At 38.8% G+C, this 19,007-nt stretch overlaps 1 protein-coding gene across 2 annotated transcripts in view; it reads left to right on the top strand.

Moving 5' to 3' along the window:
• Nucleotides 1-19,007, top strand: part of LOC308590034 (uncharacterized protein) — a 281,086-nt gene that overhangs the window by 186,184 nt on the left and 75,895 nt on the right. The window contains exons 3-5 of one of the 2 annotated variants that reach the window (XM_081199723.1): nt 7,258-7,311; nt 12,972-13,035; nt 14,385-14,458. In XM_081199723.1, coding sequence (XP_081055849.1) covers nt 7,258-7,311; nt 12,972-13,035; nt 14,385-14,458 — 192 coding nt within the window. The remainder of the gene's footprint in view (nt 1-7,257; nt 7,312-12,971; nt 13,036-14,384; nt 14,459-19,007) is intronic. The other variant, XR_014009596.1, reaches the window with a different exon arrangement.

Below are 19,007 nucleotides of genomic sequence, written 5' to 3'. Positions count from 1 at the left end.
GCTTCCCCCTTATAATTTGTACCAGTGGGTGTTAAAATATTCATGTTTTAGTGTTAGCATATCTGCATGCTTCTGCAACCATGTTTATTCATATTCATAGATCTGTAACTTGCCAAGGAGGAGTAGAAGAGCATAAGACACCTTTAACTTGTATAGTGATGCGGTTCCAGGACACTGTGATTCCATTTAACTGAAGGCTCCTGAATCTAGCATTTCAGATATACATGAAAGAAAATATGGGTTGTACGCTGTTTACACAGAAGTTCCCTTATTGCTCCATTGGTTAAAAAGAATCATATTCTGGAAAACTGGCCTGAATTCTGCTTTCATCTGCAATGATTCTGCTGTATAAAAGGTGTATCTCATAATCAAACATTCCCTACCAAGGAATGTATTCATGCTGAATTATTTAAAGTCAGTTTCTAACCTTTCTCTTCAAGTCTCTCACTCTCCAATTCTTTGAGAATATTCATTAGCCTGATTTAATAAAAGCCACTGGCTAAACTTTCATTTGGTATTAAATGAGCATATCAGTCTTCGTATCCCATCCTTAACATAAAATAGTGGATTTATTAAGGTCAATGGAAGAATTCCCTATATGCAGATTTGATGAGAGGCTATATATGTATGTGTGCAAGTGTGTTTGCATGTGCACAAAAATAATGTCTTTATATAAACTATACACATCAAATAATAAACATAAAAATAACAAAAAGTGGCTTTTATTGTTCCAGGAATTCAGTTTGCACGTAACACTAAGCCGAACTATAGCATTAGCACTTTTAGCAGCCGCATCACAGTACTGGTTCATGTTTGCTTTATGATCACCTAAGAGCCTTAGATCCTTTTCGTGTGCACTGCTGCCAACCTCATTCTATACTTGTTCCATTGATCTATGTTTATGTTTATACCTAAATGCAGGACTTAATTTTGCAGTGAAGGGCAGGTGTACTGATGTTTGCTGTTGTTTAAACCAGGAGATATTTAGATTTTAGTACTGGAAAGAGAAACATGTACATTTTTGGAAAAACAAAACAAAAAATAGGAGAAAACAAAAGGCTCATGGGGAATTCTGGAAAGGAAGGCAATAGCATTACTATCCTTCTTTTTGCTGTGTTTTACATGAGTGCCCTTGTACTTAATTGGCAAGAGAGCACCCACTGTCTGAAATTTATAGGAAACTAAAGCAAAAGTAAAATAAAACATTTTTAAAGGATGCTGGCAAAAGAAAAAGACTAGGTCATTGGTCACTTGCAATGTCACAGGCAAAGTATAATAGGTACCCATGACAGTCATACAATCACACTCCACACAGCATGAAGAGTCACAATTGATGTGCTTGACTGAGAGGAAAATTGCATGTTTCCAACAGCAAAATAATACTTTAGAAAATGTGCAGTCCCCAAAACTGAAGTACTTCTGGAGAATAGGTACCTGGATTTGCTACAACAAATTAGTAACAACTCTGCACTGAACGCATAACAAGTGTGGACTTGTGCATGTCTTCTTTTTCCATAATCATATTAATCTGCACTGCTTCTGAATGTCTTCTCTTTCGGCATAGTTCTGTATTTAGCTTTCCAATGACAGCAAATATTTCAGGGAGAAGAATTCTAGGTACTGTAGCAGCAGTGGCCAGGTATGCCTTTTATTGTTTATGTTCTGCCCTTTTTTAAAGAATCACACTTATGAATACTTTTGTAACCTACAAGCTTAACTTCTGCAATGCGCATTATGTGGGGCAGCATTTGAAGATGACTCTGAAGTAGTAATTAGCAGACAAAGCTCATCTCCTGACAGATAGAGAAATGTGTTATGGAATCTGCACTGGCTGACTGTTGGCTTCTGGGACCAATTCAAAGTGCTAATAGTTACATTTAAATCTTATGTTGCTTTACGGGTCATCTCTGCTGATATAAGGCCTGATATTGCCTACACACAGCCAGTCAAGGCACAATGTCCAGAATAGAACATAATCCCTGAGACTCGGGGTCTTTACTGCTTTGGTTTCAAGACTACAGATAGTTCTTCTATTGCTTCCTTCTAGAAGGAGTAAAAAATGTACATTCTGAACATTCCAGAAAGCATTTGGTTGATTTGTTTTTTGGTGCTTTTTTTTTGGTGGCCGCACCAAAAAATTGCTACTCTTCATTTAATGTGACTGCTTTTATGTGACCTGTCTTGAGTTGTTGAAAGATGAAACACTAAACTTAAACATGTATATGTTATCTTTCCGCATTTCAATACATATGTATACAGTGGTACCTCGGGTTAAGTACTTAATTCATTGCGGAGGTCCGTTCCTAACCTGAAACTGTTCTTAACTTGAAGCACCACTTTAGCTAATGGGGCTTCCCACTGCCGCCGCGCCGTCGGAGCACAATTTCTGTTCTCATCCTGAAGCAAAATTCTTAACCTGAGGTAATATTTCTGGGTTAGTGGAGTTTGTAACCTGAAGCGTATGTAACCTGCGGTATCACTGTATCTATATAGAATCTAGCTTTCTCCAGCTTTCTCCAGGATATGGTTGGTTTTTATAGCTATATGAACTCATACCTGCAGAGTGAAGTGATGGGGGCTTACTAGAAGGGGTGCCAATGTGGCATCTGGGACAGCTGATGGGGAGCATCTGCATGATTTTCTCTTTTTCTTTTAGGCTTGGCAGATACTTTGTGATACACCATGCCTGCATGGTGGCCATTTTGTGACTGGCACCATGTCAAATCTTTGGAATTCCAAATGTGTCTGCTGACCATAAAGTATGGTGACCCCATGCATATAAGGGAGGGCTCTCAAATATGATAAATGTACAGTGGTACCTCCGATTGCAGACGGGATCAGTTCTGGAGCTCCGGTCGGATCCCAAGGTTTCCGCAACCAGAGGGACCGCTTCTGCACATGCGTGCGCGGCGAAACCTGGAAAAATACTTCTGGGTTTGCCGTGTTCGCATCCTAAAGGATACGCAACCAGAGGTGTGCGTATCCAGAGGTACCACTGCATTGTACAAACAGCTCCACAATATATTCATTTAGGCTGTAGACTTCACCATATCCCTGAGACTAATCCAGTGGAATTTACTTCTAAATAGTCCTATGCATTAGTTGTTCTGCTTTATTGAAACCTGTTTAAAAAATCCTACCTATGCAAATCCCACACCTCTAGTATCATGTAATGTCTAAGCCGTGTTGTTGACACTGCCTACTACACATGCAGCATTAGCATGCTGACACAACACACACACACACACACACACACACACACACACACACACACGAGGATGAATCTCTAGCATACATGCATAGGTGACTTGGTTTAGACATGGCACCAAATTCAAAGTACTCTGCTTTGCATGTTAGCTTTTTACACATACCGGGCGTTACATTTATATTAGACCTCAGATTAAAAGAACTTCAGCACTGGAGCAGACATGAAATACTCCTCTTTTTTTCCTTTTAAACCACTATTTTCATAGAGCAGTACAGATATGGACACTTACAGAGTTTGGAAAACAAAGAGTTTTGAACAGCCTGATATTCTTTGGCTCCAATTGAAAAGAGTGCAGATGGAGTTGTTGGAACTTAGGTCGACTAAACAACAACAACAACAGCTATACTGAGGTGATTATGGACACATATATGCCATATGTTTAAAACATTCTTATACAGCTTTAATAGTCATAGCTCCCCACAAACAATCCTGGAGACAATGGTTTGTTAAAGGTGCTGGAGACCATAGAACTGTGAGGGGTCTCCTAACAACTCTGTGCACCCTCAACAAACTACAGTTCCCAGGATTCTTTGAGGAAAGCAGTGAGTTTTAAAGTGGCATGAGCACTTTAATATACGGTGTGCATGAGATGTACGTGCACTCTGATCTGTGGTCTGAGCTTTACTTAGCTTAGAGTGATGTACTTGTGAGTAGGTATGCTTTGACTTGCAGCTTAAAGTTTCCATCAAAGAGACACCATCTTAATATACACTGTACAGAAAATAACCTCTCTCTCTCTCTCTTTCTCCCCCCATATGAATATGCATGAGGGAAAGCTCAATAGTTGCCTCATGCATACACATTATTGTTCTGCTCATCAGTTGTTTATTGCTTTGTGTTCACAATTCACTAGTGATTTGTTGTTTGCCTTGCTTCTGTAAAACAGATGAAAATATACCTTAAAAAGATTGTGGCATTCAGATTACAATCTTAAACTAAATATAATTAATGTGTTTTTTTAATATATGTATCTAATAAAATAAGCTTCAAACATTGTCAACATTATCCTTAAGCATTCATGACCTGGCAGAATAATCAGACTATTCTGGGTGAATATAAGCTGTTTGAAATTTTTCAGGGAATTATTATCCATTTGAAAATAAGATGAAGAGAATATTAAATGCATTTTGGCTTTAGGGAAATCACTTTTCCACCCTCTTAATTTTTTTAATCTATTGAAATGAAACCTAACCTCCTTTATTGTATATCAATAATCATCAATATTTAATTTAACCTTCTCTAATCTTTAGAAGATTTCTTGTTTTGCAAAATACGGCTGAAAAATGTAAATACAATTCCTTTCGGATCAGAGTTTGATGTGAGATCCTTCTGAAGATTGGTGGGTAAAGATCAGCATTGAAATAATTTCTTAGCTTTTGAAATGGTTATGCCAAGACAGACAGAGAGACTCTGAGCATTAGCCAAATATCTGCCCTTAAAATCTCAACTTCAAAATTGACTTTTGCATGCATAACCTGAATTGTTGGCAACCTGTTCTGCAACACCATGGCGTACAGCAACAGGTTACTGCATAAATAATTCATTAGACCATCGCCTTCCATCATGCTTAGAAAACTGGCACCAGAGATTTTAAAATCTTAGCACATTTCAGTGTTGTTACGCCTGACCCCTTGTGTATAGCTCCTGCTCACGGGAAAGGGACAACAAGTGTTATGGCCTGCAGATGCTATCAGTGCATATTTACATGGACCCGAGAAAATACCATTAGAGTTAACAAATATGAAAAGTATATAGTGATGTGTGTGAGAAACAGAGACAGAGAATAGAACAATGATATGCAACATGATGGATGCTTTAGTTAGATGATGCATGATTAATAGCCACAGATTAAGCAGAAACAGAACAGGACCTGCAAGACCAGACTTCAAATCTCCATAAGTAAAGCACACTGGGCAACCTTGAGCCAGTCACTGCCTCTCAGCCAAACCCACCTCACATGGTTGTTGTGAGGATTAAATGGGGGGGGGGCATATGTGCTACCCTGAAGTCCTGGGAGGAAAAGATGGGTTATAAATGTCAAAAAGAAAATAAATGCAGAAGTGACATGGACCAGAAATAGATTGATTTGCCGATCTCTACTATGACGTGTAAAATAATCCTATAGTGTAATCTAAGCATGTCTACTCAGGAGGAAGCATTCTTCTAGGCGCATTTTGCGACATGGAATTTCATTAGTGCAAGCGGTTTCTGAGTTCTGGGCACAGTACTGCACCTAAGATTTCAGATTAAAACTGCAGAGTGGAAGAAAAGAAGGACCTTTTTCTGCCTCCCCACTTCCAACTACTCTTTAAAGACTGGAGAAGAGAGACTCTTAAGAATATTAGGGGGGTGGGCAGGGGAAGGACTAGACCATGTTAAAATTGAACATAATATTTTAGCTGCAGTTCATTCATTTTCAGCTAGTTCTGCTTGAGGTGAGAATATTCTCTGAAGAATATTCTCGAGAATGCGAATATTCTCAAGAATATTCTCTGCTAGAAAATTCTCCGGAGAATATTCTCCACAAACAGTAAATTCTAATATAAGAACCAGTTTTACAACCCACATTTTAAAAATCTAGTAAATAATAAGTAAAGCTGTGATTTTGCCAGTGTAAGTAATGAATAATGATTTTTTTGATCTAGTTGCATTACTGAGCATTGTGTCATTCACCACTGGCAGTTCTGAAATGTGAGCTTCAGAAAAAACACACACACACACACACATATATATACACAGTGGTACCTTGGGTTACATACGCTTCAGGTTACAGACTCCGCAGGTTACAGACTCCGCTAACCCAGAAATAGTGCTTCAGGTTAAGAACTTTGCTTCAGGATGAGAACAGAAATCGTGCTTCGGTGGCGCGGCAGCAGTGGGAGGCCCCATTAGCTAAAGTGGTGCTTCAGGTTAAGAACAGTTTCAGGTTAAGAACAGACCTCCAGAAAAAATTAAGTTCTTAACCCGAGGTACCACTCTATATTTAGTTTTTAAAATGCTATTCATTTAATTTGATGAACATTTGAATCATATTTATTTCAACTATATATAATAGCCTTTTTCTATTTTGGTGTGATCTTATTCATAGCAATTCTATACCCTTGGCCATACAGTGTGATTTTACCCCCCAGAAAGTAGCTTTAATGCTTTATACACTTAAAGTACCTAAGCGTATACAATTGTGTGTAACAGCATGTGAGGTGGCCTTGATTTAAACATTTGACATTTCCATATTTTTATTTAGTGTGGGTTAAACAACAGAGCCTAGGACTTGCCGATCAAAAGGTTGGCGGTTCGAATCCCCGCGACGGGGTGAGCTCCCGTTGCTCGGTCCCAGCTCCTGCCAACCTCGCAGTTCGAAAGCACGTCAAAGTGCAAGTAGATAAATAGGTACTGCTCCGGTGGGAAGGTAAACGGCATTTCTGTGCGCTGCTCCGGTTCTCCAGAAGCGGCTTAGTCATGCTGGCCACATGACCCGGAAGCTGTACGCCGGCTCCCTCGGCCAATAAAGCGAGATGGTGCCACAACCCCAGAGTTGGTCACGACTGGACCTAATGGTCAGGGGTCCCTTTACCTTTTACTGGTTTTTGCAGTGCCATTCAATATTCTCATTAATAGAGAATATTCTTGAGAATATTCTCCAAAAGATTATTCTCGAGAATTTAACATCACTTGTTGTGCCCACAAACCTAGGTTTAAGGTGCCATTTAGCTCCTAGTGTTCATTTCTCAGTTTCTAACACTTGAAGGAAGCCCCATTTTCTACTGCCTCAGGCTGCAATCCTCTATGTACTTATTTGGAAGTAAGTCCATTGGACCCATGCATAGAATTTTACTGTAACAAGCACCTATGGATTAAGAAATGAGAAATGTCTTGAAGAAATGTCTTGAAGCTCCCTGAGACATTTCATTGGTCTCATTTAGTATCTGCCGTTGAAATCCCACTTTCTTTTAACCTATAGATAATATTAACGTTGTCCTTTTCTTTAGGACAAATTGTACTGGCAAGAAGTTCCATGGAAGCCAATAAGATTGAAGTGACGGGTAAGTGAATATATTCCAAATAAAGCTAAACTAGATATGATGTTTTGCAGGGGGAACTTTATTTTGATTAATGGATATGGTTTTTCTTTTAAATGTGAAAGAAATGAACATACTCCAAGCACAGGAAAGAAGAATGTGCTTATTTTCCCCCCACTGGCATTTATTTCATTTATGTAACCAAATTCAGTGCTGCAAAGATTAAACGTGCATACTGATCATAATATTCTGCCTTGCATTGTCTGCACAATATGGTTAAAATGAATTCACTGTTGAGAAAAAAATAACAACTTAATGATAAAAGGGCATTTTTTTCCCACCCCAGAGACAGGCTGATCTGAATGTTATCAGCTGCTAATTAATCTAGAATTACTTTTCAGATATTGTTTGGTAGCTAGCAATTCGTAACAAAATAATTATATATTTGTTTCTATGGCTAACAAATTAAATGCTAATTGTGCCCTAGCTGGAAGTTGGCAGGATCTTGCAATAATTTGTTTTGGTTCATTTAATATATCTTTTATAAATGCATAATGGTAACCAACATTATTTATTTATCATGGAATAAATAAATATTTAGATCGTCTTTGCATTGTTATGGATCACTGGTGCAAGATTCATCAACTAATTTTGCATAGTAATACATTTTATAATTATGATGAGAGTTGAAGTTTCATTACAACGGCTGCAAGAACAGGCAGAGCTTGTGGAGTACATTTTTTTCCTTATTATTCATGCTGTCTGTTTGGAACATCTTGAAAACACAATGTTGCTATATGGCTTTTCAGACAAAATGTAGCAGTATTTTAGTCCACCAAAATTAGTGTCTCATTCTTCTAGTGTGCTGATTGAATCTATGAATTTCTCTCTTCTTTGTTTCCTTGCTAAAACTATGCCTATACCACCCTTGAATCACATTCCCAAGCAGTTTATATAAAGAATAAAACAGGTGAAGTTGCAATCCCGTGGTCTCTGGGAAGACATCCTAGGAGGCATAGGATCTTTTGAATCACCCACTCCTACTTGAAAAGGGATCATGAGGATGAGGAAAGGACTGCAGCTGGTTCTTCTTCTGCAGTCAATACCAGCTATGTTGGCAATATCCTGCCCCAGTGAGCAGTCAAGCTGCCATATTTTTCACTAGCTGCAGCTTCCAGACAAACTTCAAGGGCAGCCCCACATAAACTGCATTGCGGTAATCCAGCTTGGAGGTTACCAAGTGTCCTGCAGGGTTCCATATACCATGGAATGGAGGACTTAACTTATGGGGGAATCTCCTTAATCAAACTAAGATTTCCGTTACAATTTCTGCTTTTCCTCCCTTCACCCTGTCAAAAAAAGTACAGTATATACTTTCAGAAATCCTATCTGAGTAAATATCAGAATTATGAAATTTTAAAAAGATTATTCAGGGGACAGGGAGTGTATCTACAGTTATTTCAGATCAAACACTAGTTTCATTTTTAATCAAGAATAAAGATGTTAAAATATCATGGTCGTCTCACACAAAAAGCAGGCTGTTCCTGGAGTCTTTGCAATTTGTATCACAAATGAATGCTTCGTTAACATTTGTATATCATTTCCTGCTCAGCAAATTTCCTGTTACAATGTTCCAGCATCTGTTCAGAGAGATGAAACAAAGAACTACCACTCAGGTGTCCATTGACTGAAGATGAGTAGTGGGTAATTAATGCAGAATTTTATTGTGTGTAAACACTTCCCCAAAATACTCTCCAGCTTTATATCAATAAGAAACTAATGCTGAGGAAATTAGGATTTCTTTTTAAATTATCTCATAACCAAGATAAAAAAAGCTGTTAATGTATATGTGTCCAGATATAGCCTATTGATGACAGAAATGTCTCTGTGTAGCAATAGCTTCAACATCCATGCACTGAGCGGGTAACCAGGAGGAATAATAAATTTTGTTCAACAGTGTGCTTCTTAATATACAGCATCTAAACTGAAAGTTTCAAATATCTCCCCTTCTGGAAGTTGTACATCAGGGAATTACAATCAGCTCAGCATTTCTGCTAAGGAGAGAAATAGTGTTATTTGAGTTTTAATGTGAAATCTATAACATTTGAACTTTGGCTAATTGAAAAATATGGTGCTCTCTCTCTCTCTTTTAGTACAACAGTATTTGTAGTTAACTTTCCAGAGCTACAGAGAGGCAATACCACAAGTAGAGTGGCGAAGCTGGAACGCCTCCTCTCTCTTAAAAAACACTACCCATTACAGTAAAAACAAAACCCAAACAGAAACAGCAGTAAGTAAAATAGCAAATGAGTCATAAAAAATAGTAAAGATCAAATGAGACAAAAGGTTTGTGTGAATAAGGGTTTGGTTGGGGCCTTTCTTCCTATGCTATGTTCATGCAGCCAATATTTCTGGTGGAAAGTCCCTTGGCAAACTTGCTATGAAGATCCACGATGAATGTAAGATTCTCTCTCTTATACAAAGAAACACAATCATTTTGATTCTGTCTAGACCAATAATATCAAGCCACCACCTTTCTTCTGACCTTTCGATAGAGTATTCTTAGATAGTGAGTCCTACTACTTTATTGTTTTGAGTGCTCCTTTCATAAATTTCAGGGCCAATGGAAGAATTGCCACTATAAATGGAAGTTAAACTATAAACAGGAGCTACATCTCACCTTAAGTTCAATTGCAAGAAGAGCTTGGGGCCAACAGGTCAAGTGGATGAAATCATAAAGGTCTGGAAGTATATAAAATGTGAGAGATTCAAGGGCAAGTTTCCATCTTAGTAAAAATACTTATCTGAAACTGGAACAATATGGGATGGATTTTTATTTTTGACACGTTCTTTTTCCTGAGCGAGCATTTAACAATGTGAGAGGAAATACCTTGATGATAGGGGCTTTCTCCCTTTCCCTGTTTCACTCATTGCAGACAAAGGAAGGACTGTGGAAGAAATATGATTTAATCCCTTGTAAGGAAATTTCATTTCTTCCTTTATCTAGGTTTAGATGTGAATATTATTTTTATTTTTAGGCCCATCTTCTTATTTAATGGCCCATCTTCACCACACATACACCATAGTTATTGTATGTATTCCCCCAATCTGTTTTTTGTGTCTGTTTTGCTGGCCACAGGAGGGATTTTCCAGTTTATAAACAGATTCACTTGTTCAAGTTGTGGCTAGTTGCCCGTCAAGCCCCGAAACCCGCCCCCATGGAAATAGACACAAAGGAGACAGAAATTAGTTTAAAGGTTAATGGGCAAATTTAGGCCACAACTTTATTGAATACACAAGTGTGGCTGGTATTGGCTTAGGCATTGGTATCTAATGACTATAACTGGCTCCTGCTCACCCAGCAGGAAGCCTGCAAAGGGTAAACTAGTAGCAGAGGGAGCTTCAACAATGGCTATTGACTGGTCTCACCCCTGGGGTTACCGGAGGTCCTGGCATGGCCCTAGCCCCTCCCGGGCTTCAGACGAGATCCAGACCCCTGGATTCCTTTAAAGGAATACCTGATCAAATGGAGGGGCAGGTGATGGCTGCACCTCCCCTCCCCACATTCCCCTAAACCAATGCCTAACTGCCAAATCTTACAAAGTTGTGACGATTGCTAAGAGGTAGACAAAAACCAAGTGGCCACTGCCAATCTGCCATGCTGGAATAAATTCCTACCCAGCCCCTATTCCAAAACAAGCGACCAACCGAAGTACAAAACAAGGCCAGACACTGATCTAACAACCGGTGGGTGGGCGGGTGTTCGGCAGTGCGAAGCAAGAGACATGCACATGTCATGCTGCCATATATATACTTACTTTGCAATCACGTCAGCACTGCTGATTGGCCCCAAGGCCCCTGTCGTGGTTCCAGCACTACTGGCCAGTTGCAAGATAAAGCCTCACCTCCAGGCTGGTTTGGGGGGAGTCCAGGGGCTGTGTACAACATGGACCCTTGGGTGGGAGGATCCAACTTTTAAATCAAAACTTTATTGTGTCCTTCATTTGTTCTTTTTTGGCTATCCAACATTAAGCGATCATGTAGACAACTCCCCCATTTACACATGTTCTATATGTGCACGACCGCACATATGTGCCAAACCTGGAAGTAACCCCAAAAGTGACAAAAATGTCACCAAAAAGGGGTGAGGTGTGGAGGGAGCAGAACAACGTGTTTGCAGGTTTTTTCAATGGTGTTTCAAATTGATTACATTTAAACGTGAGGTGCCTAGGAACATAGTCCCAGTGTAAATAGGGGCCGCCTGCATTAATAAGAAAAAAATTGCATTTTAGCTATTTGGTATTTAAATTACTTTTTTAAAAGACCCACAAATAATTGTTTTTTTAACCAAAGCAGTTTGGTTCCATTCTTGAATAATGATTGTTATGTATTTAGGTCTCACCGTGCTATCCTAACTGCTTACTACTGTGGAATAATTGACCTTAATGGGACTTACCCTAATTCTGAATAAATATACTTAGACTCACACTGCAAAACTACAGTCCTTTAAACATGTATAATATAAGAGTAAGTTCCACTGTATAAGATTAGGAAAATACCATAACTGCCTTGTTGTTAATGTTGGAAACTGGCCCCCTCGGGTAAGGCTGACTCCTCTTCCCAGGCTTGTCGGGGCCTGTCTCCGGTGACCTACCCTGGCTGGCATCCCGGGAGCCCAGGGAGATCTTGATAGGCGACACCTCCCTGATGAAAGGTGCACACCCCCTTCCCCCTTGCATAGCAGCAGGAGAAAGAAAACAGTCAGAAAGTATTCTATTTCATCTCTACTTTATTCCTGACTGTGCACTGTACAAAAAGCATGTCTGCTCACTCAGATTCCACCGAGCGACTGCATCAGACTTCCCTGACACAAACAACAGGAAGGTCTCATATTACACAAAGAACAAATCTCTGAGAATTGCCTGGAACATCCTGCCCCACGGTTAGACCCATCATGTGATGCAAACATCGAACTGCTTGTTCGCAGCTGCGAAGTACTCGTATCCCAACAGTTAATACAACTCTTGTTACAAAAGCGCTATTATTTTGAAGCCATTTTGACAGTCTGGGTGTTCAGCTGATGCTCTTCAATAGCACATTTCTGCAGAGAAAGCTCAGGGTTGGCAATTTGTGCAGACTGCTTTATAATAATGCTCTTTTTACATTGGTAAGTCGCAGAATACTTTCTTATCTGCACTAATTTTGTTACAAATAACACAATTAAGGGGGAAATTAAGGTACATGTGACTAATGAGTATGTACTATATAACACAGTACTTAATATGAACCAAGTAAAGATGAGTTTGGGAAAGGAGTGTCTGGGCATGGAATATTGGTGCTATGTGCTATAGTTTATCTTTAAGTTCTACTGCCATTGTTCTTTTTAGCATCATATTTTGTTTGGGAAGAACTGTTCTTGGCTCATCTTGTAATTAGCTCAGGTTTTCAGAATTTTATTGAAGTGGGAAAACTATTTTCAGCTTAAAACAGCCAAGGGAGGCTTGGAATCATGGAAACTTCCTGCCAGTCCTCCCTGCCTTTGTAACCTTTGTAGAAGGAAACTACAATTGTCAAAACATCCCAGTTGCAATGGGATTAAATATAATAAAATAATAATGACATTAAAAGAATCAGATTCAAGCACAATAAAACCAATCCGTTTTGAGATTAAAATTCTTTCAAAGGCTCTTTATGCCTGGCTTGTGAGGGTTTGGTGAGAGATTTGCCTGATGCTGAAAAAATAATAAGGTAGGTATCCTTCCCAATGAAGATCATTCCAGAAAAGGAGCACCACCACCAAGAGGACCTTCTACGTATTCTACTTGCAGTACAGGATTCATCTGGGACAAAAGTATTTAAGCTCAGCACTAGCACTTTGAACTGTGCCTGGGAATGAATTGGAAGCTATTTTAGCTGTTTAAGGATTGGGAAGATATGCTCCCAATTCCCAGTTCCAAGTAGCAGCTATGTTTCCCAGAACACTGGCAACCATGCCTAGGCTACCTCTCTACAAAGAGAATTGTAGATGGCGCACCAGCATAAGCTGATAGAACGCTTTCCATGCCACTGGCTCTAGAGACCATTTGGATGTCAAGTGACGAAGCTGGATCAGTGAGTGCAGCAAACTTCAATGGGAGTGTGATCTCATTCCAAAGTGGTTGAACAGCATAATCTAAAGCAGGGAAACCACTGGCCAACAGCAGCTTCATCTTGTTTATATTGACCTTAATTTGATTGGTGCTCATCCAGCCCAGTATAGATTCCAGACATTAGTTCAACATTTACACTGAATCAGATGGAAAGTAAAAATGAGGTGTTGGTTAATTTTATCTATGAAGGGACCATTGGTCCATGTATGCTGACCATGTCCTCTACCATATTGTAAGGTTTGAAAGAGGACTGTAAGCGAAATCAACTTAATGATATTAAAGCATTCCCATGCAGTGTTCCTGATCCTGGGGAGGTTAGTGAATGCCCACATAAGGCTATAGAGGTGGATGTCATCAGTATATAGCACTCAGCTCATAATACTTTTGGAGTGAACTCTCTGAGTTCAGTATTGCTAATTATCCCAGTCTGAACCCTGGCAGCATCACTAGCTGCAATTTTTTCTATAGGCTAACAATACGTACATTAAGTCAATAGCTCAGTTTCACGCGGTTTTCTTAACTACTTATTGACCATACCTCTGACTGTGTTGAGACTTGAGTAGCAAACTTGTTTGAATCTATATGTAATCATAGCTATTTGTTACAATATTCATTAGTGGCATAGATTAATTGCAACTTTGATTCAGTGCTTGCCCAGTGGTCAAAACCCAGACAAAGCAACATAGGCTTAATGCTTTGAGATACATTCATTGATTGTCTCTTGAGCCAAGAAAACCTGTATTTAAAGTCTGATTCTTTATTTTTCTCTCCTTTCCTTTATCTCATAAAGCTGTTTACCATTCCTACCCTTAAATCAATCTGCTTTAGTTTGTTTGCTGAGGTAATGAATGATCAATAGCTAATAACGCTGTCACTGAAGCTGCTGCTAGAACTAACAGTCTTGTTAAAAATATAATCTAAATTCAAAGCTGTATTTTTCTTACTTAGATATACAGAAAAATATTGCAGGATAGCCATGAAACAAAATAGTAAAGAAGAAGAAAATTATTTAATTAAACATAGTGAGTACCATTTAATATCTTGTTGATTTTTTAATGTAGGTACATTTTATTTAATTACGTTTATTTCATGGTGTACATTCTGAGTACCATTTAGTATCATGCTGAATTTATTTTAAAATAACTTTTCATTGGCATTTTAATACTAAAATTGCACTTATGTGTATGGGTGGTTATGATCCACATACGTTCTACTTGCAATACCATGCTCCACTCCTATGGCAGGCCCCTCCCCTACTTCCTGCAAGCTAAGAAAAATAAAGCCTTATACAGAATTTTTGTTCCCACTAACAAAATCTACCTCATCAAATGTAGAGGCTATTGCTTCCATTGCCTCATCTTGCAGTAATACTTGTTCATCCATGCATGTAGCTCTGCAAGTGGTAATTTTTCTTCTACTCACAGCCCTTTAGAGGTTTTAGCAGAGTGTTGTCCTCTTGGTGCTAGGAATAGGAGGGAATATAGCAGTAAGGTTTATTATTATTATTTTACACAAAATCTACTGGGCAGAGTATTCAAGCTATTAGGTTTCACTGCCTTTTTTTTTCCTTTTCAGAAACTGGCTGCTCATATTGATGCTTCTTTATTTTTCCTCAATCAAAACTCTTTATAGAATTGAACTGGAGTAAGATTATGATCTTGGAGTGATAGTAGAGCTATAAATGATGAGTCTGTTGGATAGAAAGACTCTGGTATAATAACAGCTCAGGGAATGATTTATCAAGAAATATGTAATTCACTTTCCCCCCTCAGCATGGATTCCCAACTTAATGATTCTTTGCTGAAATAGCCTTATTTCGATGGCGATTCCATTAGAAGGACAGCAATTTCATATTTTTAAACTCACCTTTGTATTAGTTTAGGAGAATGAAGTGTTTTAAATGAAGCAGGTAGAATTGGAATGATTTCCATCCAGGCTGCTTTCAGGTTATGTAAATGGTTTGATACTTGAAATGATTTACCGTTGTATTTGCACTTTACAAATCCTACTGGATTGCCATAATACCTGCTTATAAAGAAAGCCAATAGAAGGTAAAGTATGTTAGCAAAAGAGTAATGAAAAATAATGTATTTTGCTATGTGTGGTAATTCCATTAAAAGAGCAAGGAAAATAATCATCACAAGCTTTTTCTACAACTGCCATTTTGAACAGATAGAACTTTACAGTCTGAAATACTATCATGAAATTCAAATAGAGATGTGCCCAACATTTTCACCAGCTCTTTTCCCACCATTTGTGGGATAGTTGGATATGAACTGAAGCCGAGAGAGAGAGAGAGAGAGAGAGAGAGAGAGAGAGAGAGAGAGAGAGCGCAATAGGGGGGAAAGAGTTTTCTCCAAAATCTTTGACAAATGCAACCAATAAGGGCTTCATGCTTATCTAGACAAATTTCCCTCTCCGTTTCCTCTCCTTTTAACCACTAAGAAGCCTAATTTGGCATTGGGCAGTCTATACTCTGATAAAAGTAATACTACTTGCACAGGACACAGAATTGAGAGAACCCATTAAACTCATACATTGGCCTTGGAGTGTCCATTTGACCTTAACAAGCCTAACCTAGCATGCAGAGTTAATGTGTAAACAACACGGTGTAAGCTCACTGGAGGGAGGAAAGTGGAATTTGGCCTGCTCAGACTGCTTCCTATTTGACAACGCAGAACTCTAAACTAGTCTGAAGCCTAACCATGGGGTCAGGGGACAGGATAATGCTGTGTAGTTTAGTGATGCTTTCAAGGTTCAGAATGGATTGCAGACTCAAAAGTGAATTCCCCCACTCTAAACCAGATTGCAAACTGAGCCCACAGCACAATTGATGTTTTGGTGCAACCACCAACACACACACACACACACACACACACACACACACACCCCAGTTCTTTCTTTTCTAAGTAATGAGTGACAGCACAAGATGAGCGACAGCTCAAGAATTACAGGGCAGTGTATGGAATTCAGAGGAAGAGGTGGCTAGGAGCATAGCTGCAGGGGAATATTGGAAGACTGGGTATGAACAGTACCTGCCAATACTTCCCTTGGCAAATCACACCTTTCCCTCATCTTGTGTGGGAAACTGACAGTCCGGATTTCTGCCCTGTGGTTGAACTGTTTTACATTCAGCTCAGTCCTTTAATTCTGGTGTTAAAAATTCTGTTCACAGATGAAAATACTATGCTGCCTTTCTGCAAAATATTCAAGGTGATTTTTGTTCAGTTCTTTTTGATGGGGTTTTGGTAAAGGTAAAGGTGATATAGACAACTATGAATAAATAGCTTGCCCACTGCTCTTGAGATGTATCTCCACTCTACACCCGTTAATTTATTTCTTAGAATGTAGGATTATCATTATTTTACTAGACTAATAAAGGGGACACCTTTTCATGAAAAGGTATACAGTGTAAATTCTCAGGAAAAAACAAAGTTTAGGTCTGAACTTTCCTGTATGCATTACAGTCAATGCATTACATGCTAAACTCTTCCCAATTTTAGTAGAGTCAAGACTGTATCATGAAGCTTGAGGTTTTATTGCATATCACTGACTTTTATATCTTTGCTAAATCTTATGAGAGCAAATCCATTTTGTGATCATAGTTAATTACAGAAGCCGGCAGAACACCAGCTATTGCCATCTTTCCCCCTTGGCTCTCTGACTCAAAAAATCTCCAATTCAAGAAAAAATGGTTTTGCCAATGAATCTGAGCAGAACTATAGCAGAGTCCTCCAGCCAGTTGGTTAATCAGAGAAAATGTTATTACTTTTTTCCCCAAGGAAGTCATTAATTTGAGCCTGGCAAGCTATCATTATAGCAATGTGAAATAACTGAGTTTCCCTTAGGAGATTTTTCTTAGATAAGGTGTGGAGTTTTCCATGAGCATATGTGAATTGTGTGTGGCTTTTTAATGTTATTAAAGGCAGTTTTATTAAAATATGAACCTTTTGACCTCCACATCAACATTTCCTACCAAAATAATACCTCATGGACAATGAAAATGATCTGAGCATCTCTTTGGTATTCCCTGCATACAATTCGTCATAATGTCAGATTGTGGTCCATACACTCCTTGTTCCATGAATAATTTATGATAATCATTCTGGACAGGTAGAATATCAGGACACTGATCTTGATTTGGCTTAATATTTGAGGCTAAGCTTGTTATGGGTCCAAATGGATTTAACCAACATTTAAAGCAACAGGCGATTTTCCTGGGGGAACTTTCATTTGGAGTTCATTTAGAAATCCAGGAAGCAACTAGCCCAATTTTTCAGATTTCACGCCACAATTATTTCTGTCCTGTAGACCAGTCATCTAGCTGCCTTGAGCACTTTCTGCCAAGGATACCCCAGGAAATTACTATATGAAACCAGACTGACAAATGAATGGAAATAAAAGGAACCGTGCAAGTGAAACCATTGCAACAGAACAAGGAATGAAAAATATTCAAGCCAGAATCTAGAGAAAGTTAAGAAATGTGAAACTGCTGGAACTGATGTGTGTTTACCTTTTTCTGGATTGTCACTGCAGAGCTGAGGATCTAAGAATATATTGACCGAATATGGGAAACTGGATCAGATAATTCATTTAAAAAGTTTAAACAACAATAAAATGACTGCAGTCTTAATCACGAAGCAAGTATGGATTTCGAATCTATTCTGTGAGGGGTTTCACTTACCAAATGAAGTTTAAATAATATATATGATGGATTAGGTGATTATAATATTAATATAAAGAAAACATGTTTTCTCCCTCCTGGTAAGTTAGTAACATCATAAAATAGCCTCCTACTGTTAAATATGATCAGAAGGAAGTCATCAGTGTGTAAATGATCATTTGAGCTCTTGCCATTAATTCCATTAAGTCAAAGATACTAAAATAATAATGAAATGAGTAATTATATTTCATCTAATATGATTTTGACACTTTGGGCACAGTATTTGCTTCCAGCCACTTTTGCTTCATGGAGAAGAATTAATTAATAGTTTCAAAACAAAATGAGAGGAAACAAGTAGGCTGGTTTTCCCTGCATGCCTAGTCCACAATGACTACAGCAGCTACCATGGCAGGAAGAGAAGATGGGGTCTTTATCCCTTACTCCAAATTTCCTCCCTGCTGCTATGGCTAGGGGTGCGGTCATACCAGCAGTGACCACCACCAAGTAAGGGCAGGAAAGGACAGGAAGAACTGGAGCAAGGACACCTGTTGCTCAGATTAAAACTTCAGAAGCATAACGTATTCTTCACTATTGAAAGCAAGCATTATGAACTGCCATAGTTTGTATTTCAAGCCAAGGAGTTATAATCTTCAGAAACATCATGAGTAGAAATGGGTTCAAGGAGAAAGAGCTGCATGCCACCTGGTTTCCCTGCTGCATCTACAACAGCAGCATAAGGTTGGGTTGCATCATGGAGACAACCATCTTTTTCTGTTCAATATCCTGGAAACAACAGCATGTTATCGTGCAGCATGATTTCCAGGCATGTTCTAGTCCCCTTTGGAAATGATGGAGCGGCTTAAATCAGTGTTCCTCTTTCAGTAATCTTTGAAAAGAAGAAGGAAGAG

This window comes from Podarcis bocagei, assembly GCF_964188305.1.
Source record: "Podarcis bocagei genome assembly, chromosome: 6".
NCBI classification, from domain to species: domain Eukaryota; kingdom Metazoa; phylum Chordata; class Lepidosauria; order Squamata; family Lacertidae; genus Podarcis; species Podarcis bocagei.
This window is presented reverse-complemented; position numbering and strand designations above follow the sequence as displayed.